Source organism: Dasypus novemcinctus, chromosome 2, assembly GCF_030445035.2.
Source record: "Dasypus novemcinctus isolate mDasNov1 chromosome 2, mDasNov1.1.hap2, whole genome shotgun sequence".
Lineage (NCBI taxonomy): Eukaryota > Metazoa > Chordata > Mammalia > Cingulata > Dasypodidae > Dasypus > Dasypus novemcinctus.
In genome coordinates, this window is record NC_080674.1 from 113,686,831 (window position 1) to 113,713,053 (window position 26,223).

Sequence of the window (26,223 nt, forward strand, 5' to 3'; positions counted from 1 at the left end):
TAAAATACCTCACAAGTTAGTACTATATGAAATATTCCGTTAGACTGGTTCCTTCTAGCTTAGGTTTCCCCTATGTTTTCTTTAATACTTGGTTTACAATGAATTTCCTTTTCATTTCTTGCTTTTTCCCATACCATGAATTTCGATTCCTTTTTATTTTTCCCCAAATCAAGCATGTATTGAGTATCTAGGAAACAAAAATGCTACAAAGTTACATGTATTTGGTTATTTGTCATCCTTAATGTCAAGAAGTTTACTTTTTTCCTAGCTGGAAGACTTGATGGATAAGTGATAGATAAAATACCTAAGAAGCTAGCATAATGTGCATGTATTGGCTAGTTTATTATTGCTGAAGACTTGTTTCTTAATCCCTCCAGGAAAGAAAGGAGAAGTTATCCAAATTTGAGTCTCTTCGTCATTCAATTGCTGGAATAATTAGGTCTCCAAAATCTGCACTGGGCTCTTCAGCAGTAAGTAGGATTATCTCTAAGTGCTATTGAAATTATTCATTGTCTTGCTTCTTTTTGATATACCTATGAATATTATATATAAATTTGTTCTCACAGCTAGAAAAGTAAGTACTCATTTAAAATTTTTGTATTCTTATGAATCTGCATGTTTGTATTTCGTAAATATCCATGTAACACTGATGTAAGGAGTATAGAAATAATCTTGAATTAGAGACATCCTATGCTACATACAAATAAATATAAGGAACATTTTATGCATTTTAGGACTATAATAAAAGACTAGTATAAACAGATTTCTTTTCTAGTGAAACATTTTTATAATAGGAATTATTATATATGTATTTTTAAAATGTATCAATTTATATATATGTTGATATTTTGGAACATTTCAATTATGAAATTGAGTATGTTTCATTTATTAATCATTGAAAATTAGATTTGGCATATATAGTGATGAATAGAATATTGATTTTCCCTAGTAAAAGAGCCAAGCAAAATATAAAGTATTCTTATCCACTTATACAGTAAAATTAAAGTAATTTTCCTATTTCATTAACTTTAAAACTAAATTATCAACCTTTTTATTCTAGCTGTGCTTCATTGACAACAGAGTTGTGAAGTATTATTTTTTAATGATGGTCAAAATAATAATCTGTAGTAAAATTAACTGTATGCTTTTTCCCCATCGTTCTAAATTTCTACATCATAAGATACCGAAATATTATTTCTTATTCCTTAAAAGTTTAGCTGTTTTAAATGATGTAGCTCATTCTTATTTAGAAAAAGAAAGTGGTTCTTAAACATAGCTTATTAAAATGTCCATTCACATTTTAAATTTACTTGCTGTAAATCCTTTGTGTTAATGAATTATGCTTTATTATTTAAAAAATGTATATAATTAAAATTTAAATTATTTTTAATAAACTTTTTTTAAGGACAGTTTTAGATATAAAGAAAAATTATTTAGTTGGTTTACAACAAGTTGCAAAAATAATAGAAAAACAATACAGAGAGCACCAGTATACCTCCTACCTAGATACCTATTCTTAGCAACTTTTAGCATTTTGTCACATTTGCTATAATATTCTCTCTCTCTCTAATATATCATCCTATCATCTATCTGCCTATCCATTTTCTAAACATTTGAGAGTTGATTGCATACATCACGCCTCTTTAATACATAATACTTCCATATGTTTTTCCAGAGTACATGGATATCCACTTAAGTAACCATCATAAGTACAGTTATCAAGTTCAAAAAATTTAAAATTGATATAAAGAGTATAGTTATGTTCCAGTTATTTCAGTTGTCCCAATAATATCCTTTGGGCATTTTCTCCTCCATTATTAGTTCTAGTCCAGGATCATATATTACACACAATTGCAGTTGTCTCTTTAGTCTCTTTTGTTATGTTCTTTATAATTGTAGTAATATATATATGACCTAAAATTTCCCCTTCTAACCATATTCATATATAATTCAGTGCTGTTAATTATATTCACAATGTTGTAGTACCATCATCACCATCTATTATAAAAACTTTACAATCTACCTCAATAGAGATTTTTTAAAATTTAAGCATTAACTTCCCATTCCCTACCACAACCCAATACCCTGGAAAACTATATTCTAGATACCAATTCCATGAGTTTGCTTATTCTAAATATTTGATATCAGTGAGATCATCCAATATCTGTCCTTCTGTGTCTGGCTCATTTCACTCAACATGATGTCTTCAACTTTCATCCATTTTGCCGCATGAATCAGAACTTCATTCCTTCTTAATGCTGCATAATATTCCATTATATGTATATACCACATTTTGTTTATCTCTCCATCTGTTGATGGATAGTTGCTTCCATCTTTTAGAAATTGTGAATAATGCTGGTATGAACATCAGTGTTCAAATATCTGTTTGAGTCCTGGCTTTTAATTCTTTTATATCTAGTAGTGGAACTGCTGGGTCATGTAATAATTCTATGCTTAGCTTACTGAGGAAATGCCAAACCATCTTCCACAGCAGCTGCACCATTTTATGTTATCTTCAACAATGAATGGGTGTTTATGTTTCTCCACATTTCCTCCAACACTTGAAATTTTCCATTTTTTAAAATAATAATCATTCTAGTAGATGCGAAATGATATCTCATTATGGTTTTTCTTTTAATCCCTCCTACCCCGTGCCTTTTTGTGTGCTTTCTGCCCTCTGTGTCCATTCCCAGTGCGCTCTGCTGTGTCTTTATTTATTTATTTTATTTCCCCTTCCTCCTTGTGGCTTGCTCGCGTCTGCTCTCTATGTCCATTTGCTGTGCACACTTCTGTTTTTGCTTGTCTCCCTTTTTTGTTGTGTCACCTTGCTGAGTTGGCTCTCTATGGTGCTTACGGGCCAGGCGGCTCTCCGCGGCATGTGGGCAAACCTGCCTTCACAAGGAGGCCCCGGGACGTGAACCCAGGGCCTCCCATATGGTAGATGGGAGCCAAACTGATTGAGCCACAGCTGCTTCCCTCTCATTATGGTTTTGATTTAGCATTTCCCTAACAGCTAATGATGTTGAGCATCTTTTTATGTGCTTGTTAGCCATTTGTGTATATCTTTGGAGAAATGTGTTATTCACATCTTAAGCTCATTTTATAATTGGGTTGTCTGCCTTTTAATTGTTGAGTTGTAGGATTTCTTTATATATTCTGAATATTAAGCCCTTATTGGACATGTGGTGTCCAGATATTTTCTTCTATTACTTTATTCTCCTGCTCTTATATTTATAGGTCTTTGACCCATTTTGAGTTAATTTTTGTATTTGCTGCAAGGTAGGGGTCCTTCTTCATTCCTTTGCCTATGGACATTCGGTTCTCCCAGCACCATTTGTTGAAGGGACTGTTTTTCCTGATTCAGTGTACTTGGCAGTCTTGTCAAAAATCAGATGGCCATTTGATGTGAAGATCTATTTATGAACTCAATTCAATTCCATCATCTGTGTATCTGTCCTTATGCTATTTTGAACACTGTAGCTTTGTAATCACTTTTAAAGTGAAGTGCAGTTCCTCTATCTTTGTTTTCTTATTCAAGATGGTTTTGAATTTTGGGGCCCCTTATGCTTTGAAATGATTGGAAAATTAGTGTGGCAGTTTGACATTATTTATGAATTCCAAAAAGAGATACAGATTTTATTTTTAAACTTGTCTGTTCCTCAGGATATGTACTCTTTGATTGATATCAATTCAAAGGTTTTAAGTTTACTTAATTAAATCAGTTCAAGACCTTTGATTCTGGCCACTTTATTAAGCCATGGCTCAGGGTTGAGTCCCCTCCCCCTTGGGCTATATAAATGGGTACTCATTCAAGAAGACACACAAGAGAAGATTCAGAAGAAGAGAGCAAGAACTTTGTCAGTTTTGATCCTGGAGCCCCAGGGGAGAGATGAGCCATTCATCTGATAGTTTGCAGTTGACCTTGTGAAGAGATCATAGCAGCTGAGAAGCAGTAAGAGACAAGCCCTATGTCAGCCTGCAGCTGGGATCAGAAGAAGCTGGGCCCATGGTGTCTTAAGAGGAAGAAGGAGGGAGAGACCAGGAATGATCACCTGCCATCTTGCTTCAACACATATCAACAGAGTTTGGTGAGGAAGTAACCTTGAGTTGGACTCTTTAGGGCCTTGTAACTGTAAGCTTCTACCCCAGATAAATACACTTTATAAAAGCCAGCAGAGTTCTGGTACTTTCCATCAGCACTCATTTGGCTGACTAATATAATCAGCTTTTCCATTTCTTCAAAGTAGGCTTTTGGAATTTTGATTTGGTTTGTATTGATTGAATCTGTAATTCATTTTTGGTAGAATTGGAATCTTAACAATATTTAGTCTTCTAGCCATGAGGAAGAATTGTTCCCTTTATTTAGATCTTTGTTTATGTTTTTAAGCAAAGTTTTGTAGTTTTCTGTGTATGTTCTTTATATCCTTTGTTAAAATTATTCTTAGAAAATTGGTTCCTTTAGTTACTATTATAATGGATTTTTTTCTTGATTCCTCCTCAGATTGATGATTTCTAGTGTATAGAGGTATAGTCACCCTTTCCACATATGTGAGTGTATAGCAGCTTTTGACTTTAAGTCTATTTTTTAGCCCAGAAATTTTTAAAATTCATTTTTTATTAGTCAGTTTACAGAAATATTATGTATAAAATATATAAAATATAGAATTCTAATATGCCATCATATTATTAAAACCTTGCATTAGTGTGCTACATTTGTTATACTTCATGAAAGAACATTTTTGTAATTATACTGTACATTGTTTACAGTAGGGTTCACTGTGTTGTACAGTCCTATGTCTTTTTTTATATTAAAGCAGTTTTATTCTTGCACCATACCATCCATCCAAAGTGTACAGTCAAAGGCTCTCAATACAGTCACAGAGTTGTGCATTCATCACCACACTCAATCCCATAATAGTTCATTGCTCCAAACATAAAAAAAGAAACAAAACAAAAAAGGAAAACCCTTATCTGTTATATACCCCTATTATTTACCCTTAGCTTTGGTCTAATATCTTTGTTACAATTGATGCAAAAATATTACAATATTACTGTTAACTCTAGTTGATAATTTGCATTAGTTATATAATTTTCCATATTCCACTCTATTATCAACACCCTTTAATAGTGACATACATCTGTTATAGTTCACAGAAGAGCATTCTTATATTTGTAGTATTATTTACAGTGATCATCCATGACAGGGTTCACTATGTTATATAGTCCCATGTTTCATCCTCCAGCTTAAAGTCTGTTTTATGTGATATTAATACAGCTACACCTGCTCCCATTTGGTTACTATTTGCGTAGATTATCTTTTTGCATCCTTTCACTTCATTTTCAATCTATCTATATATTTGGTTCTAAGGTAAATCTCTTGTAAACAAAATATAGTTACATATATGCTTTTATTAGTCTGCCAATCTGTGTCTTTTGATTGGGGAGTTTAAGCTATTGACATTCAGTGTTGTTAATGTAAAGGCAGTACTTTCATCAGCCATTTTGTCCTTTGGTTTTTATGTTGTATCTTTTTTGTCTCACTTTTTCTTCTTCAATGTCCTTTTCTGTATAGATGATCTTTTGTGATGTATCTGAGTGATCTCTTTCTCTTTTCTGTATATTTTTAAAATACTTTATTTGTGGTTACCTTGGGATTTGCTTTACATAACCCACCAAGAACAATCTTCTACCTACAATTAATAAATTAAAGAAATACAAAATTTTTAGTAACAGTAAATTATTTTTTTTTCTTAAAGCCTTTAAAAACCTTTCCTAATTGGCCTACTTATGTGTATTTATTTATTTTTTATTTAGAATACTTCCAAAAACATGAAATCCATCCTTTTAAATTAGACACTTAGTAGATTTTTCATTATGCTGTACTACCATCATCACTATCAAATTATAAGATATTTTCATCCTCAAAAAGAAACCTTATATCTAATAGCTGTCTATTATCCTCCCTCCTTCCCCTGTCAAATATTTCCTATTTTATGTCCGTATGGATGTGTATATTCTTGATATTTCCGCTAAATAAAATCATAGTGTATGTGGCCTTTTGAGTCAAATTTTTTTTGCTAAGCATGTTTCCAAGATTCCTTTATGTTGTAGCATGAAACAGTAATTCATTCCTTCATTATAATGACTTAATAATATTCCATTAGATGGATATATCACATTATGTCTGTCGATTCATGAGATGATGGATATTTGAATTGTTTCCTCCTTTTGCCTGTTAACAGATAATGCTCCTGTGAGCATTCATGTCCAAATTTTCACATGAACGTGTGCTTTCAATTTACTTATGTATATACCTAATAATAGAATTCGTGGTTCACTTGATCATTTTATGTTGCACTTTTTGAAGAATGGCCAAACTGTTTTCCACAGTGGCTACACTGTTTTACTTTCTCACCAGCAATATATGGTGATTACAGTTTCTACATATTCTTGCTAATACTTATTTTCTATTCTTTAAAATTATAGGTATGTATACAAGTATGTGTGAGAGGTGGTATCTTGTGATTTTTATTGCGTTTTTCTAATAACTGATGATGTTGAACATGTTTTCATGTGTTTTTTGTCCATTTGTATATGTTCTTTGTAGAAATGTCTGATGAAATCCTCAGCTCATTTTTAAATTGAGATATTTGTCTGTTTAGTTTTGATTTGTAACAGTTTTTTATATATTCTGGATGTTACACCCTTATTTGATATATGATTTTCAAATATTTTCTCCCATTCTTTGGGTTGTCCTTTCACTTTCTCAATAGTGTCCTATGAAACACAAAAGGTTTTAATTTTGATGAAATCCCATTTTTCCCATAGTTTTCTTTGATTGCTTGCGTTTTTGGTATCAAATATGAAAAACCTGTCACCTAATCCAATTTCATGCAGATTCTTACCCATGTTTCCAGTAATTTTATAGTTTTAGCTTTTATATTTAGGTCTCTGATCTATTTGAATTAATTTTTGTATAAGATGTGAAGTAGAGGTCCAAATCCATAATTTCACATTTGGAAGCATTTTTGTTAAAAACCTTAATAAAGCAACAACAGTGATGTATTGTTTCTGTATTGAAAGGAATGTACAAAAATCGAAAATGTAAAGAATAATTTTAGATAAAAGAAAGCAGTTGTTATACATTGGACAATGAAGTTAGAATTAATCATAATAATATTTCCATTGGACACTTGCCATAACTATTCATCTCAACATTTTTAACATTGCATTTAAAATGTAGAGGCATCTTTAAAGATAGTCCTTCAATCTTGAAGGAAGATAGAAAATATAGATGAATTTGACTCTATATAAATTTTGGATCTGATGACAAAAGCTTAATATGTGTTGTTATGATCAGGGTATTCCTTTAGTATGTTACATCCACTCCAGATGTGTGCTCATCCATTCTATATATATGAAGGGAATCAAATAACCTATCATTAGTATCTCACTGTTCTGAATTCCACATTTGGCCTTTTCTTTATGCTTCAGGAGATTACAATTTTGGATTGAAAACTATTTCCCGAAGACTGCTTTAGAAGACAAGGCCATTTAGATGGGATTAGTTGCATAATTTGACCACCTACAGACAATCATGATGCTATATTTTAATTGAAATATTTTCAAACCACATTGTATTTAATGAAGTCTGTTCCATTCATTTCTTGAAAATTTTCACTTTCTTTGGGCCATCTTTTTACTGTACAATCTCAACAATAGTTGGTCGAGCAAACCACTTGTTCCATTTTACAGCCCCTGTGAATACCAGTTGTTCACTGATTTGCGTAGTGATTATACCCCTATAATATTTGCACTCTTTGAAAAAACGTTCTTTAAAATCAGAATAAAGTACATGTTGGTTCAAATGATTTGTTTTTTAGCCATCAGGAAAATTATTAAATTATTTACCTTATATGTCCTTAAAATTAGTATTTTTTTGCTACATTCTATTGACACGTGTTATTTTAATTTTAGAATTACTTTGTAATTCTATAATTTTCTAAATTTTAGAATTTAGAAAATTGAAAATAATGGAAAATAACTATATTCTCTTTATATGGAATAAGTTACAAATAAAATTTGTTTGCTTTTTAGAAAATTGTAATTAAGCTATGTTTAGATTGTTCATGGATTATAATGTACAATAATGCTTGACTTTCTCAATTAGCATAAGAAATTGTAGTTAGCATGCATAGAATAATAGCCTCTTATATTTTATTTTTTAAATTTATTTTATTTTATTTTTTGAGGTACCTGGGCTGGGGATTGAATCCAGAACCTTGTTTTGGGAAACTAGTACTCAACCACTGAGCCACATTGGCTTCCCTGTGTTGATTTTTTTAATTTGTTTTGCTTGTTGTTTTTGTTTTTGTTTTTTTAGGAGGCACAAGGAATCAAACCTGGGACCTCTCATGTGGGAGGCAGGCTGTCAACTGCTTGAACGACCACTGCTCCCTGAAAACCTTTTATTTGTTGGTAGTTTCCTCAAGTCTAGCAAAGAAACCTTGTACTTTCTGTTACAAGGCATGTTTACGTTTAGGTTAAATCTTATGCATTTTAAAACTTAGTTGTTTTTTATTATTCTCAGGGTCTTTATTTACATCTTTTTGCCCAGGCACTAAAGATGCAAAGAATAAGAAACAAGGGAAAATGAAAAGCTAAGTTTCTTGTATCCTATCACTGCCATACACTGAACTATATTCTGTATAGTTAAGCCGTGTTTAGAAAAGTTAAATATTATTCTCAAAATTGCAAATTTTAGCCACTACCAGAACATATTGGGATTTATTTTCTGTAATTTTCACTGCATAGAGAACATATCTATTATTTTATATGTTGACTCAAATACTTACAACAAGTGATAGAAATTAAGTCAAGCTGATGCTGTGTTCTATGCAGACAGTCCCAACTTGATGATAAATATTCAAATTTACTGAGATGTTATTAGAAAGATCTGGTAATAGATTTAGTTGAGATATATAATTAGGTGTGTAATTTATCATTGTATTTAATTAATTGACTATAGGATACTATTGATACTGTGCCACATTATATATATTATATTGTCCGAATTTAAGAAAGAAACTATTTGATGATGAAAAAGTAAAACTATAGAAAAATGCAGTGAAATTATAAGATGAGTTAGCATGGGTAAATAAGAGTTACAAGCACAATCTGAAAAAGTAAATAGATAAAAATAATAAGGGAAAAAAGAAAGTGATTTCTCATAAAGAGAAGAAGAGTAAGGGAACAAATGAAGTCAGAAAAAAAGTTGTAAAGTCAGAGGAAACCAGAAGATATTGAAGGAAGCAGAAATGTTAGGTCTAAAATGAAATGTAAATAAAATATGTTTTGCTAGAGATAGTATCTCTTATCAGAGACCCCAAGAAGGTATGCAAAAATGCAATCCAGGAAATGGGAAATTTTGGTATTTGGTTAGTTGTCTTATCTTTTAAAAATATATATATTTAAGGAAGAATTGTGTACAATGCTAATCTTTCAAACCAGCATGTAATTTTGCATAGTCATGATAACAGCAGTTATATTATTAGCTAAAGGCCAAACACAAATTCTTAAGAAGCACAAAAATTTCTTAATTAAGAAATTTTTAAATGGAAGTTTTATGTCAGTTTCATTGTGAAAAGTAAAAGTTAAGTAAATTTTGAAAAATTTGGTTACATTTAGCAGTACATGGGGGGAAAAAAGATCAGTTCTTCTTTTTACCAACAAGAAAGAAATGAATCTGTAGAATTACGGATAGATATTAGTACCAATTAAAGACAGAATTTCTGCTCTAATTAATTTGTATCTTGTTTCTCTTGTCTGAAGACATTATCCTCAAGGCCAAATCTTTTTTATTTTTCATTGTTTTAAGAATAAACTCATTTAATAAATTCAAACTTTAACTCTTTAGAAAAATTTAAGTAACTGTTAGGAAGAATATTATCATTATTTTCATTTTATTTTAAGTATTTTATGTTCAACTCTCAAGTTAAATGGCATAAAATATATTTTTCCTCCTTGTGGTTCATTCGCTTTCACTGAAAACAGTTTTTTACTACCATGAGGCACTTTCCTACAAATAGACCTATTTAACCCATGTTTTGCAAGAGTTTGGTGATCATTTTACTTCTGTCTGCAGAATGTTTAGTTCCTCATCTCCTCCTGAAATTCCAGTGACATTTAGCTTAAAAATTAAAGGAGACATTATGGAATTTTTCTGAAATGTTATTTGTGGTCACCCCAGTATATTATCAAACTAGATTTGGAATAATTCATTACTTAGACTGATATTAAATTAATCTGTAAATTTATGTAAGACTAGAAAAAAGAATAAAAGATAGTTTTATGGTTATTAAGAAACCATAAAAGATTTTTAAAATGTTTGTGTTCATGGAAGCAGCTGTGGCTCAATCAGTTGGGCTCGTGAAGGCAGGCTCGCCAGCTGCCACGGAGAGCCGCTTAGCCCCCAAGCGAAGTAGAGAGCTGACTTAGCAAGGTGATACAACAAAAAAAGGGAAACAAGCAAAAAAACCCAAACAAACCACAGAAGAGCGTGCAGCGAATGGATACAGAGAGTAGACAGCAAGCAAGTTGCAAGGGGGGGAGGGGATATAAAATAAATAAATACAGACACAGAAGAACGCACAGTGAATGGACACAGAGAGCAGACAGCACACAAAAAGCCAACAGTGGGGGATAAAAAAAATGTTGTGTTCAGCTTTTATTCAGTTTGTTCAAGCTCAGTATGAGATATATTTGTATATTTTTCATGTTGTTTTATTGTAGTTTTTAAAAAAAATTTAGTTATTTAGGTGCTTAATTTTAAAAGAATCCAGGCATTGATTTTTATTTTTTTAAACAGTTTTGTGTTTGCCTTTCAAAAGGAACTCATTTTGCTACTCAAATGTTTGACATAAAAGCATAGAAGTCTTCATTACATACTTAGGAATTAGCCTTAACTAGGTGAGGCAGAAATGTGGCCATCTTTTCCCAGTAAAGAACTCCTCATTGCATTTTCATGTAAGCCAAGCTCTTTATTTCACAAAACTCAGTATGATTTTGCTGAGAATTTTCTTTAAAAGCAGGGCCTGGATAAAATAAATAATTTAATAGCTAGTCTAGTCAGTCAGGAAAGTCTGTCTTATTAACTATAACATTAACTGTGTTATATTAATTATAGGTATAAAAATGTAGACTTTTCTCCTATATCTTTGGCAGAAATACCAGATAACATCCCCAAAAGGAAAACACTTTTCCCCACTAAGGTTTAGAAAGATATTTTTGACCTAAAAACCTTCCTTTCAGTTTTGAAGTATTTTATGACAGCTCATGGGATGCTGAATTTTGTTACTGGTACATCCTTTATCCTATTACTATCAAGCTTGTTAAATTATATTGTCATTTCATTGAAATCATATTAAATAAAAATATTCCTTTCACTTCTTCATAGCAGTTCTGAAATACCTGATCGACTTAGTCAGGGGCTATATATGTCCTTTCTCTGTGGTTCTGTGTGCATGTATATGCACAGACACATGTACTAATAGTAATTTTTCAACCTTCATTTCGTAGCATATCTCTAAGCTTACCTTCTTCCCCAAAGGAAACTAGTAAACCTAAAGAATAGAAGCATAATCCCTATGAGTCAGCAATATAATTTCTTTCTGATTCACTTTTTTAATAAGCAAGAAAACCTTCAGATATCTTCTCAGGATATTTTTTTACCAAACCCTTAAATGAAATTGAGTGTTAACTGAGCTCTTGTACTTTAAATCCTCCTTTGACTTAATGAATTCTCCAGGCTCTACATTCCCTCATTCTATCTAAACAAATTTGGGAGGAAGGGTTACCTAGGACAAGGAATCAAGCACATGATATTCCCGTTGTCATAGTATGTGGACCTTCCTGAGAGACACAACCACATTGTCTGCAAAGAGGTTACACTGAATTTCTTTGGAAAAAAATTACTAAAACACTTTTGTTATTGGTGAGTTTTGGAAAGATTTTTATTATACTGGCATTTTTTTATTTGTTGTAACGAGTTGTACTGTGATAAATTTTTTGAAATGTCATGTATTTAATAATTTTGACTACCCTTAAGAATTGTAAACTTTTTACTAATTAGGATATACAAAAAAGTTAATTCTGTGGGGTGTATATCTTTATATTTAAAAACAATTTCCTTTGAGCTCTTATAGAAAGGGTTCTTTAATCTCATTTTTGGAAACATAATTTTTAAATATTTCTGAAGTATGAAATTTATAATAATTATAATGAAGAATAATGCTTATTTAATTGACTAGTGAATTTTCAAGTATCATCATACCATGAATATATTTAAAGAGCTAAAAATATCATAACATGGAAGAAGTAAAAACCAAAATGGTGGACTCTATTTGGGGCTCTCTTTGGGACTTTTCAAGAATCTTCTTTGCAACCAACCATATAATGGGCTTTGGATACTGCAAAATGGAACTTTCACCAGTAAGCTTAGGACTTCTTCAGTCATACAAAACAAGGCCATGTTCAAAACCAGTTTTCATTTAAAAATATCATACTTTGACTCTTCATAGAGCTTATAATATCAGCCTGACAGATTTCGTATGTTGAATATTTGGTCTTTCATTGATTATTAATCCATGTTTCCCAGCTTAGAAATTAATTTCTTTTGCGGCATAAGATTGTGATTATATTTTGAGAAACTTAAGAGTTAGTGGAAGTTATTGTACTTTACCCATAGAGTACTCTTACTAATTTGGGGAAATTTAGTTCCTGTGGGTGAGTGAAAAGAAAAAAAATTGTTACAAGAAAATTTATGATCCCATCTACCATCATTTAGAAACATTTCAAGTAAATATAGTTAATTCTTAGTTATGTTTGCTAAGTAGCATTATCATTTGGCCACATAAAATAACAATTTGCTTTACCTGCTCTGTTATGGCTTATATTTCTGTCTTGCTTTTGCCACGAGTTTGTAATTGCACATTTATGATTTTCAGTGATGCTGTTTCTCCCAAAGCCTTATCTGTTATTGTTGAATAGTAACAGGAACAGCCTTATGGCAGAGCTATAGTTGAGGAAGTAAGTGGAGTGAAGATAAGAGTGGGACAGCACAGCAGCAAAGCAGCAACAAATAAAGTCTTAGATTCCTGGAGTACATGCCATGAACAATCCATAGTCCATGTAATCGAAGGTCAATGACATAAAAAGAAATAACTTTTATTTTAAGTAACTGTTAAGTTGTAAATTTCTCTGATACTTTTTTTAACAAATCAGTTTTATTGATACATATTAATAAAGTGTGAATCCATCCAAAGTGTACAATCAATAGCAGTAAGTGTAATCACATAGTTTGCATTCATCACTTCAGCAATTTTTAGATTTCATTATTCCAATAATAATAATCAAAACAAAAAAACAAACCAAAAAAACTCATCACCTCTCAATCGCTATTTCCCCTGCCATACATAGTTGCTATTCTGTTTCTATTTAGTTTAATTGTATTTTTACTTTGTAAAACACTATTATATATGCAATATCACCCATATTCTTATTTTACATGAAGTTTCACTGTGTTACACAGTTCCATATTATATTTTTTAAGCTTTCCTTCTAGTAATATACATGACCTTAGACTTACCCTTTCAACCACTGTAATAACCATATAATAGTTGTAAACACTATAATGTGCTTTCACCATTTTTATTAATTTCCTAAGATTTACATGCAATCTTTTTTTCCCAATTCTGCACAGATTAGCTCTCAGCTTTCCATTCTTTACCCTCATTTTATTTTCTGGTGACCTCTATTCTAATTTTTAACTTCATGAGTTTACACAATATATTTAGTTCATAAATATTATATAGTATTTGTCCTTTTGTGCCTGGCTTGCTTCACTCCACATAATGTCCTCCATGTTCATCCATGTTGTCATATGTTTCACAGCTTTATTTCTTCTTACTGCTGCATAATATTCCTTTATGTATGTATACCACAATTTATTTATCTACTCATAGACTGATGGACACCTGGGTGTTTCCAGCTTTTGGCAATCATGAATAACACCGCTATGAACATTGGTAGGCAGATGTCTGTTTGTGTTAATGCTCTCAGTTTTTCTGGGTATATACCTAGTAATGGTATTGCCAGGTCACAAAGCAAGCCTATATTCAACTTCCTTAGGAACTGCCAAACAGTCCTCCACAGTGGCTGTACCATTCTATATTCCCACCAACAGAGAATAAGTGTTCCACTCTCAGTACATCCTCTCCAACAATTATAGTTTTCCAGCTTCTATTAAAAAGATTGGCTATTAAGCAGCCAGTCTTAAAGGTATGAAATGATATCTCATTGTAGTTTTGATTTGCATTTCCCTAATCTTTGATGCTGTTGAGCATTTTTTCATGTGTTTCTTCATTTGTATTTCTTCTTTGGACAATTGTCTATTCAAGTCTTTTTCGGACTTTTAAATGGGGTACTTTGTCTTTTTTATTGTTGAGTTGTATAATCTCTTTATATATCACAGATCTGAAACCCTTATTGGATATGTGATTTCAAAATATTTTCTTCCATTGAGTCGGCTCCTTTTTCACCCTTGTGACAAAGTCCTTTGAGATGGAAAAGTATTTCATTTTGAGGTGGTCTATTTACCCATTTTTATTTTTGTTGTTCATGCTTTGGGTGTAATGTTTAAGACTACTGTCTACCACAAGATCTTTTTATTTTTAAACAAACCAATTTTATTGGTACATATTAATAAAGCATACAGTTCATCAGAGAGAATAATCAGTGATATTTGGTATAATTACATAGTTGCGCATTCATCACTTCAATCATTGTTAGAGTGTTTTCATTATTTCAATAATAATATAATAAAAAATGAAAACGGACAAGAAAATTCCTCACCTCTCAATCTCTCTTTGCTTCCCCTGTTGTACCTAGCTGCTATTTCTGGCTATTCTTACCCAATTATTTATTTTATTTATTAAGCAGTTTTATTGAGATATAGTCACATACCATACAATCTATTCAAAGTGTATAATCAATGACTTTTAGTATAATTAAAATGTTGTGCCTTCATCACTGCAAAAAATTCTAGGACAGTTTCATTATTCCAAAAAGAAAAACTCTACACCCCTCATACCCCTAAGCAGTTCTTCCCCAGTTTTACATAACCACTAATCTAATTTCATTTTTATAAGTGGATTTATATCTACATTTTATATAAATGGATTCATACAGTATGTAATACTTTGTGTCTAGCTTCTTTCACTTAGCAAAATGTTTTTTTTAATATTTTTTGTCTGGTATTAATATCTTGCAGTATTAACATGCGTTTTTTTTTTCAGTTTCCAAAAAAATGGTCTCATATATGCAGTTTTACCCAGATTCATGTTTCACATGTGGTTTGTTTTTTGTTTTTTTTTACGGTTTGTGGTCAGGGATTGAACCTGTGACCTTATATGTGGGAAGCTGGCACTCAACCACTGAGCCATATCAGTTCTCCTGAGTTGTTTTTTTTTTTGTTTGTTTGCTTGTTTTTGTTTTGTTTTTGCTTTTAGAGGCACCTGGAACCCAGGACCTCCCATGTAGGAAGCAGGCACTCAACTGCTTGAGCTACATCTGCTTCCCACACATTCAGTTTTACTATGATATGCAGTTCCATGTTACATTTTTTATCTTTCCTTTTAGTAATATACATGACCTTAGACTTTCCCTTTAAATCACTTTCATACATAATAGTGCTGCTAGTTACAAATTATGCGTTGGGCTTTCACCTTTTCTATTCATTTCCAAAGATTAATGCACATCTTTTTTACCAATTCTGTATTAGTTAACCCTCAGCTTTCCATTTGCTAACCTCATTCTCTTTTCTGGTAGCCTATGTACGAATTATTAACTCCATGAGTTTACACAGTAAATTTAGTTCATAATAGCAAAGTCTTACAATATTTGTTCTTTTGTTTCTTGCTTAACTCAGCATAATGTCCTCTAGTTTCCCATGTTGTCATATGCTTTGTGACTGAATTTTTCTTACAGCTGCATAATATTCCATTATGTGACTATTCCTTAGTTTATTTATCTGTTCATTTGTTGATGTACACCTGGGTTGTTTCCAACTTTAGGCAATTATGAATAATGCCTCTATAAACATTGGTGTGCAGATGTCTGTTTGTGGAAATTGCCTTCAGTATCTGGGTAGTGGAATTGCTGGGTCACATGGCAAATCTATATTCAACTTCTTTAGGAACTACCAAACAGTCCTCCACAGTGGCTGTACCATTCTGCATTCTCACCAACTGTGAATAAGTGTTCCTATCTCACCACATCCTCTCTAACATTTGTAATTCTGTTTTTTTATAGTGGCCATTCTAATATTTGTGAAATGATATTTCATTGTAGCTTTGATTTGCATTTCCCTAATCACTAGTGAAGTTGACCAATATATTAAATTCTTATTGGATATGTGATTTCCAAATATTTTCTCCCATTGAGTTGGCTGCTTTTTCACCCTTTTAACAAAGTCCATTAAGGGGTAGAAGTGTTTAAATTTATCTATTTTTTCTTTTGTTCTTTGTGTTTTGGATGTTAGGTCCAAGAAACTACCACCTACCACAAGGTGTTTAAGATGCTTCCTTACATTTTCTTCCAGTAGTTTTTTTTTTTTAAGATTTGTTTGTTTATTCATTTATTTATTTATTTATTTCTCCCCCCCCACCCCGGTTGTCTGTTCTCTGTGTCTATTTGCTGCATCGTCTTCTTTGTCTGCTTCTGTTGTTGTCAGCTTCTGTTGTCAGCGGCACGGCAATCTGTGTTTCTTTTTGTTGCATCATCTTGTTGTGTCAGCTCTCTGTGTGTGTGGTGCCATTCCTGGGCAGGCTGCACTTTCTTTCACGCTGGGCGGCTCTCCTTATGGGGCACACTCCTTGCGCGTGGGGCTCCCCTACGCAGGGGACACCTCTGTGTGGCACGGCACTCCTTGCGCCTATCAGCACTGCATGTGGGTCAGCTCCACACATGGGTCAAGGAGGCCCAGGGTTTGAACCGCTGACGTCCCATGTGGTAGACGGATGCCCTAACCACTGGGCCAAGTCCGCTTTCCCTCTTCCAGTAGTTTTGTGGTCCTGGCCTTTATATTTAGTTCTTTGATCCATTTTGAGTTGATTCTTGTGTAGGGAGTAAGATAGGGTTCCTTTTTCATTCTTTTGTTATGGATATCCAGTTGTCCCAGTACCATTTTTTGAAGAGACTGCTTTTTTCCCCTTAATATGGCTTTGGTAGGTTTGTTGAAATCCAGTTGGCTGTAGAGGCGAGGGTTTATTTCTGGAGTCTCAATTCTATTCTGCTGATTCATGTATTTATCTTTATACCGAGTTCATGTTGTTTTGACTACTGTAGCTTTGTACTGTATTTCTGGGTAATTGAAATTTGTCCTGCATTGTTCTTTTTTATAAAGCTTCTGCCTTTTCAGTGTGCTCTCCCTTCCAAGTGAATTCAGTAATTGCCTTTTCTGTTTCTGTAAAGTAGGCTGTTGGAATTTTGATTGGTATTGCATTGAATCTATAAATCAGTTTGGGTAGGATTGACATCTTTGTGTTATTTCATCTTCTAATCCATGAACAGGAAATGTGTTTCCATTTGTTTAGGTCTTCATTGATTTCTTTTAGCATTGTTTTGTAGTATTTTGCATGTTCGTCTTACAGATGTTTGGGAAAATTGATTCTAGGTACTTGAGTCTTTTTGTTGATATTGTAAATGGATTTTTCCCCTCTGATTTCTTCCTCAGATTGTTCATTACTAGTGTAGAGAAACATTACTAACTTCTGTGTATTGATCTTATATCCTGCCACTTTCTGAACTCATTTTTTTAAACTCAGTTAGCTTTGTCTTAGATATTTCAGAATTTTCTAAATACAGGATTATACCATCTACAAATAGTGAGAGTTTAACTTCCTCTTTTCCTATTTGGATGTCTTTTATTATTATTTTTTTTTCTTGTGTAATTGCTCTAATGAAAACTTCGAGCACAATCTTTTTTTTGTGTGTATTATTTATTTTTCTCTTTTTTTTATAATGTTACAATAAAAAATGTAAGAGGTCCCCAATGCTCCCCAGCCCCTCGCCCCACTACTCCCCCCATAACAAAAACTTCCTCCATCATCATGAGACATTCATTGCACTTGGTGAATACATTTTAGAGCACTGCTGCACTGCATGGATAATGGTTTTCATTGTAGTTTACACTCAACCCCAGTACACCCAGTGGGCCATAGGAGGACATACAATGTCCGGTATCCACTGTCCCTGCAGCACCACCCAGGACAACTCCAACCCCCGAAAATGCCCCCACATCATATCTCTTCCTCCCACTCCCTACCCTCAGCAGCCACCATGGCCACTTTCTCCCCACCAATGCCACATTTTCTTTGATTACTAATTACAGTAGTTCATGTATAGAATATCGGTAAGTCCATTCTAATCCATACTCTATTCCTCCATCCTGTGGACTTTAGAATGGTTGTGTCTACTCCACATCTATGTCAAGAGGGGGCTTAGATTCCACATGGATGCTGGATGCAATTCTCTTGCTTTGAGTTGTAGGCATTCTCGGCTCCCTGGTGTGGTGGTTGAACTTCTTCACCGCCATGTTAGCTGAGTGGGGTAAGTCCAATAAACAGGAGTGTAGGAGTTGCAAGTCTGTTGAGCTCAGGGCCTGGCTATCACATGGTCAGTCCACAGATTCAGGTCCCCTAGGTATACAGTAAACCCCATCACCAACTACAGATCCGTTAAAAGTAACAGGAGAGGCTTGTGGACAAAGATCACATCTGAGTCCAGCTCCATCACACAGAAACACAAACTCCAAAGTAGAGCCAACTGACATGGCACTGAACTCCATCTGCCGTGACCATAGAACCTGTGGGTCTCTGTAGCTCTCTGGAGAACCAGTACCCAGCGTTGTATCTACTCTTGCTGTCTCTGGGACCGTGCTGAGGCATGCTCAAGCACGACCCCTCTGATGACCTCCTAACTCTTTTTTGGAGACTCAGCCATATAACCTCATTTGTCCTTTCCTTTTCCCCTTTTTATTCAAGATCAAAAAGCAGTTTTTAACATGTTATATTACATGTAGGCTGATATATTCTATTGGTCTGAGTTGACCCTTTTATTCAAGGTCTTTTTCTAGTTACATCATCAGCTGGTGCTTGGTAGTAATCCCTCCGTGTGAGGGAGGCTCATCCCTGGGACTCATGTCCCATGCTGGGGGGAAGGTAATGCGTTTGCATGCTGAGTTTTGCTTAGAGAGTGGCCACATTTGAGCAACATGGAGGCTCTCAGGAGATAGCTCTTAAGCACCCTGCAGCTCTAGGCCTAGTTCATATTTCAGGCACACAGGCTCATAAGCAGTCATCAGTATCAAGGGCTCATTGTTGGACCATCCTTCTTTGTTGGTCTTTGCCATTACACTTGGGGGATTATTGCTGTTCCATTGGGAAATGTGATAGCGGTCCCCTGGCTAGGAACTCAGTACTCCCTCAGTTGTCGTTTTTAACTGTAACCACTATGAAAATGTCCAAATATTTTTATATACCCTGTATACAAGCCCTGGAGAACTCCGTCCCAACCATGTGCCCCCATCAATAATACCCCACATCAGTGTTTCTCCCCTGCCATAGCTGAACCTCTCTGTGGTCCAAAATTTCTTAAAAAACGAAGCCTAATATATTGCCAGATTCCATTAATAGTAAAATGGAATATTGTGATGGGTTTAAAAGTTAGATATAGAATACCTACTAATTTAGAAAAATTAAATAAAATAAAAATAAAGTGGGGTATCAAAAAACGAAAAAATGAAATAGCTTAGTTTTTGATCTGTTCCCTTTCATCACTGCAATAGGTATTCCCCTGTATGTGCAGTGGCAAGGAAATTTCTTTCATTTTGTCCTCAGTGTCTACATCCTTTCTTTTTTTTCTCTCTCTCTAATTATTAGTTTTGTCTTCACAAAAGTTTTAGATCACAGTAATTCACATATATAATATAGGGTACTCCCACATATCCAACAGCAAACACTTTGTCCCTTCCCCAGCAACGATATTTTTTATGTGTTCATATTATATTTGCTGCAGCTGATGTACAGATATTGAAACATAGCTTTCAACCAAGTTTCCATTTTGGTTTCAGTTTTGGTTTGTATTTTAGACTACACAATTTTCTAAATTTTTCGTTATCTTATGTTTTACAATTTAGCCTATAGACTTTTATACATTTTTGGTGTAATTTAATATGTCCTATATCCATCATTGCATCATCTTGTGGAACATTTCCATTGCCCCACAGTTACCCTGATTCCATCTCTTCAATACCACAGCGCCCACAGTGATAATCAATCTTCATTACTTGAAGGACCATATTCACATATACTTGCAACAATGTTGAGGGTTTGACATGCTCAACTGCCCCAACCCACTGGGAGCCACCAATTCTCTCGAGAGACACAATTCCCTCTGTTTGAGAACATCAGTCCTCCCCAGGATGTGGGTATGCCTTCATACTCATTGTGTGGGTCTCCGTCCAATGACATAACCCACTATGACAAAATGAGCACCCACACACTCCCTAGAAACCTGTCCTGTGTCAGATGTCCCCCCTTAAGCATCTTAAACAGGTAAAGTTCCTTATATTTTCTAACGAGTTTTCTCAACATTATAGTGTCAACCGCATACCTGACAATCTCCTATGTCCAAATGTCCCCCCACCCTCTTCCCAATTTCTTGGGCCATCTGACCCATTCTCCCATCCTTAGTCCCCCTCAGGCCCTCAAAGCTCCACCCAAAGGTATCCCTATGCCTCCATTTTATCCCTTCCCTGTACAAATACTTACCTCCAGCTTATCATAGATTTCACCCATGTAGATGTCAGCTTGCAATCTTCCTCTCTCCCCAACTTCCTTTAAGCCTATCATCCAGTCTCTAGCTCTCTGAGACAGCTTAATTTACTTGTTTCGTATCAGAGACGTCATGTAGTATTTGTCCTTCAATGCCTGGCTTGCTTCACTCAACATAAAGTTCTCAAGATTCATCTGTGTTATCACATGTGTTTGTAACGTATTCCTTCTTATAGCTGAGTAGTATTCGATTGTATGTATATACCACATTTTATTTATCCATTCATCTGTTGATGGGCATTTAGGTTGATTCCAAGTTTTGGCAATAGTGAATAATGCTGCTATGAACATTGGAGTGCATATATCAGTTTGTATCCTTGTTTTCAGTTCTACTGGGTATATACCTAGAAGTTGAATTGCTGGGTCATATGGCAAATCTATAGCTAGTTTTCTGAGAAACAGCCAAACTGTCCTCCAGAATGGTTGGTTCCTTCTGCATTTCCACCAGCAGTGGATGAGTGTTCCCATTCCTCCACTCCTCTCCAGCACTTATACTTTTCTCTTTTTTTTTTTTGATAGCTGCCAGTCTCATGGGAGTAAGATCGTATCTCATTGTCGTTTTATATGATTTGTATTTCCTTAACAGCTAGTGATTTGGAGCATTTTTTCATGTTCTAGCACAATATTGAGTAACAATTGTGACAATTGTTCCCTGTCTTGCTTCCATCTTAGAGGGAAAGCTGTCATCCTTTCTCCTTTGAGTACAATGTTGTCTGTGGGTTTTCAGGTATGCCTTTTATCATATTTAGGAATTTTCCTTCTATTTGTTTTTTTTTGGGGGGGGCGGATTAAATCTTGGCTTTATTATTTACTAGTGATAGGATTTGGGACAAGATATCTAACCTCTATAATCTTTAGTTTTTTTTTTAGATGTCTTTTTTTTTTTGTCTTTATTTTTTTAATGTTACATTAAAAAATATGAGGTCCCCATATACCCTCCACCCCCCTCACCCTACTCCTCCCCCTATAACAACAACCTCCTCCATCATCTTGAGACAGTCAGTGAAATTGGTCAGTACATCTCTGAGCACCGCTGCACCTCATGGTCAGTGGTCCACACCACAGCCCACACTCTCCCACATTCAACCCAGTGGGCCATGGGAGGACATACAATGTCCGGTAACTGTCCCTGCAGCACCACCCAGGACAACTCCAACCCCCGAAAATGCCCCCACATCACATCTCTTCCTCCCACTTCCTACCCCCAGCAGCCACCATGGCCACTTTCTCCACACCAATGCCACATTTTCTTTGATTACTAATCACAATAGTTCATGTATAGAATATCAGTAACTCTACTCTAATCCATACTCTATTCCTTCATCCTGTGGACCTTAGAATGGTGGTGTCCCCTTCACATCTATGTCAAGAGGGCGCTTAGATTCCACATGGATGCTGGATGCAATTCTCCTACTTTCATTTGTAGCCACTCTTAGCTCTCTGGTGTGGTCGTTGACCTTCTTCACCTCCATGTATTTTTTGAAGTGCTTTTATTAAGAAAGGGTGGTGGATTTTGTCAAATATTTTTTCTGTATCGATTAATATGATCACTTTAAAAAAATTAATTTATTGAAGTTTATCACTCATACATAAACAGTAAGTGTATAATAATTGTTGTGAACTTACAAAAGAAATCTATTTTAAGATCCTACAGGACTCTCATAAGTCACACTACCACTAATAACTTGCATTATTGTTAAACCTTTTTAACTAATGATTGAATAGCATTGTCAAAATATTTCTAACCAACATAATTTTTCCCTAACCAACCCTATTATTATCTTTATATCATTTATATATGAACATACATAAACAATTAAGTGTATATAAAAGTTGTGAACTTACAAAGCAAACATGTATTACATCATACAGGGTCCGGTACATCAACTCTGCTATGCCTTACAGTGTTGTGAGACGCCTGTTACAAATTATGAAAGAATATTGCCAAAATCTTACTACTGATCACACTCCCTTTCTTAAATTTGCTGTAGTTTATCCCCAACCCACCCTATTATTTTTAATATATCTTTTATAACAAAGTTGTAAACTTATAAAACTGTCATGCACATGTGTAGAATTCCGAAACAACACCCCTCCATGAACACACCACACTGTCGTGGAATATTTGCTACAGATAAGATAGTATCATCTGATCGTTACCATGTCCATAGTGTACATTTGGTTCACATTTTCCATACTGCTTCATTATCAACACAGTACATCTTTCACATAGATGCAAGAATATTGTATCATTACTACTAACTGCAGTTCATAGGTCACTCCAGCTGTATTTTCCCATGCTTCTCCACATTCCCCACATCCAACAGTACATTTACTCTAGCTCACTAAGGACACTCTTGCATCTGTACCATCAACCACAGTTCTCATCCACCTCTTGGTTTACTGTGCTATTTAGTTCCTAGATTATTCTCCAGCATTGTCAACTGGCATTTATATACCTAGACTGCCATTTTCAGTCACATTACCATTTATAAACTAGCTGTTACTCACTATGTGTTACCATCCACTCTATACATTTCCACACTTTTACAGTAAAGCTAATTAAAACTTGTAAATACACTAAACATCAGTACTCCATCTCAGTCCTCCTCTTATCTCTGTTAAGAATTCACCACCTATCACCAGGTCTTGAAGGTATTTTCCTACAATTTCTTCAAGAACTTTTATGGTTCTTGATTTTATTTTTAGGTTTTTGAATTAATTTTTGGATAAGGTGTGAGATAGGAGTCCTCTTTCTTTCTTTTGGCTATGGGTATCTAATTCTTTCAGCACCATTTGCTGAATGGGCTGTCCTGCCCAAGCTGTGTGAGTTTGACAGGCTAGTCAAAAATCCCTTGCCCATACATGTGAGGGTCTGTTTCTCAAGCATAAATTTGGTTCCATTGATCTGTTGTGTCTGTCTTTAGGCCAGGAACATGCTGTTTTTACTACTATAGCTAGGTAATAAGATTTAAAGTCTGGAGATGAGGGTTTGCTTTTCCTTTTTATGATGTTTTTGGCTATTCAGGACCCCTAAAACTCTTCCACATAAATTTCATGATCACGTTTTTGATTTTTTGTTTTAATGCTGGTGGATTTTTTGGGGAGATTGCAGTGAATCTTATATCAATTTGAGAAGAATTGACATCTTACATGATATTTTGTCTTCCAATCCATGAGCATGGAATGTTCTAACAGTTATTTAGGACACTTTTTATTTCTTCTAACATTGAGTTGCAGTTTTCTGAATACAGGTGCTTTGTATCATGGGTTAAGTTTACTCCTGACTGAGTTTTATCTGTCATATTTTATTTTCACCACTCTTTTGACACTTTTAGTTACTTTTTATCGATATAATTTTCCAGGCCTCTCTTTCTCCTGTCTTTTCTTTTCAGGCTCTAGCACACCTTTTAGTTCTCTTGCTTATAAATTCTCTCATCTTCTGTTTATCTGTGAATATTCTAATCTCGCCCTCATTTTTGAAAGACAGTCTTGCTGGATATAAGATTCTTGGCTGGAAGTTTTCCTCTAGTAGTCTCTTAAATATATCAGACCACTGTCTTCTTGTCCTCTTGCCTCCATGGTTTCTGATGAGAAATCAGCACTTAATCTTATTGTGTATCCCTTATATTTTAGGCATTGCTTTTCTCTTGCTGTTTTCAGAATTCTCTTTGTCTTTGGCATTTGCCATTCTAATGAGTATGTGTCTTGGAGTTGGTCTGTTCAAATTTTTTCAGATGGGAGTACATTGTGCCTATTGGACATGGATATCTATGTCCTTTAGTAGGTTTGGGGGATTTTCTACGATTATTTCTTCAGATATTCCAGCTGCCCTTTCCCCTTCTCTTCTCCTTCTGGGACACCCATGACAGATTTGTTTGCATGCCTTTTGCTGTCATTTAGTTCCCTGAGACCTTGTTCAATTTTTTTCCATTCTTCATCTGTTCTTGTCTATGTTCACTTTCAGAGACCATTTCCTCAAGCTCACCAATCCTTTCTTCTGCCTACTCAAATCTGCTATTTTATGATTCCAATGTTTTTAAAATTTCATTTATTGTACCTTTCATTCCCATAAGAACTGTTATATTTCTGTGTATGCTTTCAAATTCTTCTTTGTGCTCATCCAGTGTCTTCTTAATATCCTTAATCTCTTTAGCCATCGTATTGAATTTATTAAGGAGATTTGTTTGAACATCTATGATTATTTGTCTCAACTCCTTTATGTCATCTGAAGGCTTATCTTTTTCCTTTAAGTAGGCCATATCTTCCTATTTCTTGGTGTGGATTGTAATTTTTTGTTGGTGTCTTGGCTCCTGGTTTACTAGTGTATTTATTCTGGGTGCAGGTTTTCTTTTTTGTTTAGGGCTTCCTGCTGGTTGTACAGTAATAGCCAAGCATGTAGTTGGTGCTGTAAGCTGTGGATGCTCAAGCTGCCTTCATTGCATCAGGGACCGATGAAGCTTCTTCCAACTTTCTCCTTTGCCAGGGGTAGGGACAGAGTCACAGCTGTGTGGAATAATCCAAGTCATCCAGACCTAAACTATAGTTGCCCAGAGAGACTGATGAAACTTCATACCCTTTTTTCCCCTGCTTTGGGCAGGGATGGAGCTGGAGGTGTGGGCAGCAATCTATGCAGTGTGGGTTCAAGGTGTCTGCAGTTGTCCCGGTAGACATCTGATTTTCAGTCTGTGCTAGCTAAAGTTACCTGCAGTTACCTGGATAGGTTGGTGCAGGGCCTGCCAGCTGTCTGCCTGCCAGAGGTTGGGCTAAAGCCTGGGCTAGGTGTGCAGGCTGATCTGGGTAAAAGAAACTGGTTCTTAAGGTAACTGTGATTTTCAGTCCTGCCTTCCCATCAGGCTGGGGGTGGAGTCAAAATGGCGGCCCCTGGTCTCTTTCTGACTTGAGCCAATTCACCCTCCAGGTGTTCCCAGGGTTATATCCTAGCCAACCGAGTCTACCAATCAGTATCCGAAATTGGCAGTCAACCATCTCCTCCTCCCCTTTTTTTGGGAAATGGAGCTTCTAATTCCAGTCACAGAATAGCTTCTGGGTTGGCTTGTGCCACCGGATTAAGATAATCACTGGCCTTTGTGACTTGGCCTATAGTTTCCCAGAGAGGCTCACTCAGGTCCCCACAACTTCCTCCCTGCTCAAGGTGGCTGTGGGACCGAGGCTAGAGCTGCAATATGATCTGAATGGAAAAAAGCCAGTCCCCAGCAGCACTGGGGTTTTCAGTCTGCCCCGCTTCCCCTCGTGCCAGGATTGGAGTTAA

General features: G+C 34.9%; 1 protein-coding gene across 6 annotated transcripts in view; it reads left to right on the top strand.

Annotated features, from left to right (window-relative positions):
- The window catches only part of FER (FER tyrosine kinase), a 574,904-nt gene that overhangs the window by 237,722 nt on the left and 310,959 nt on the right, over window positions 1–26,223 (top strand). For all 6 annotated transcript variants that reach the window (XM_023586245.3, XM_004484087.4, XM_071209303.1 and 3 more), the window contains one exon: window positions 378–470. In XM_023586245.3, coding sequence (XP_023442013.1) covers window positions 378–470 — 93 coding nt within the window. The remainder of the gene's footprint in view (window positions 1–377; window positions 471–26,223) is intronic.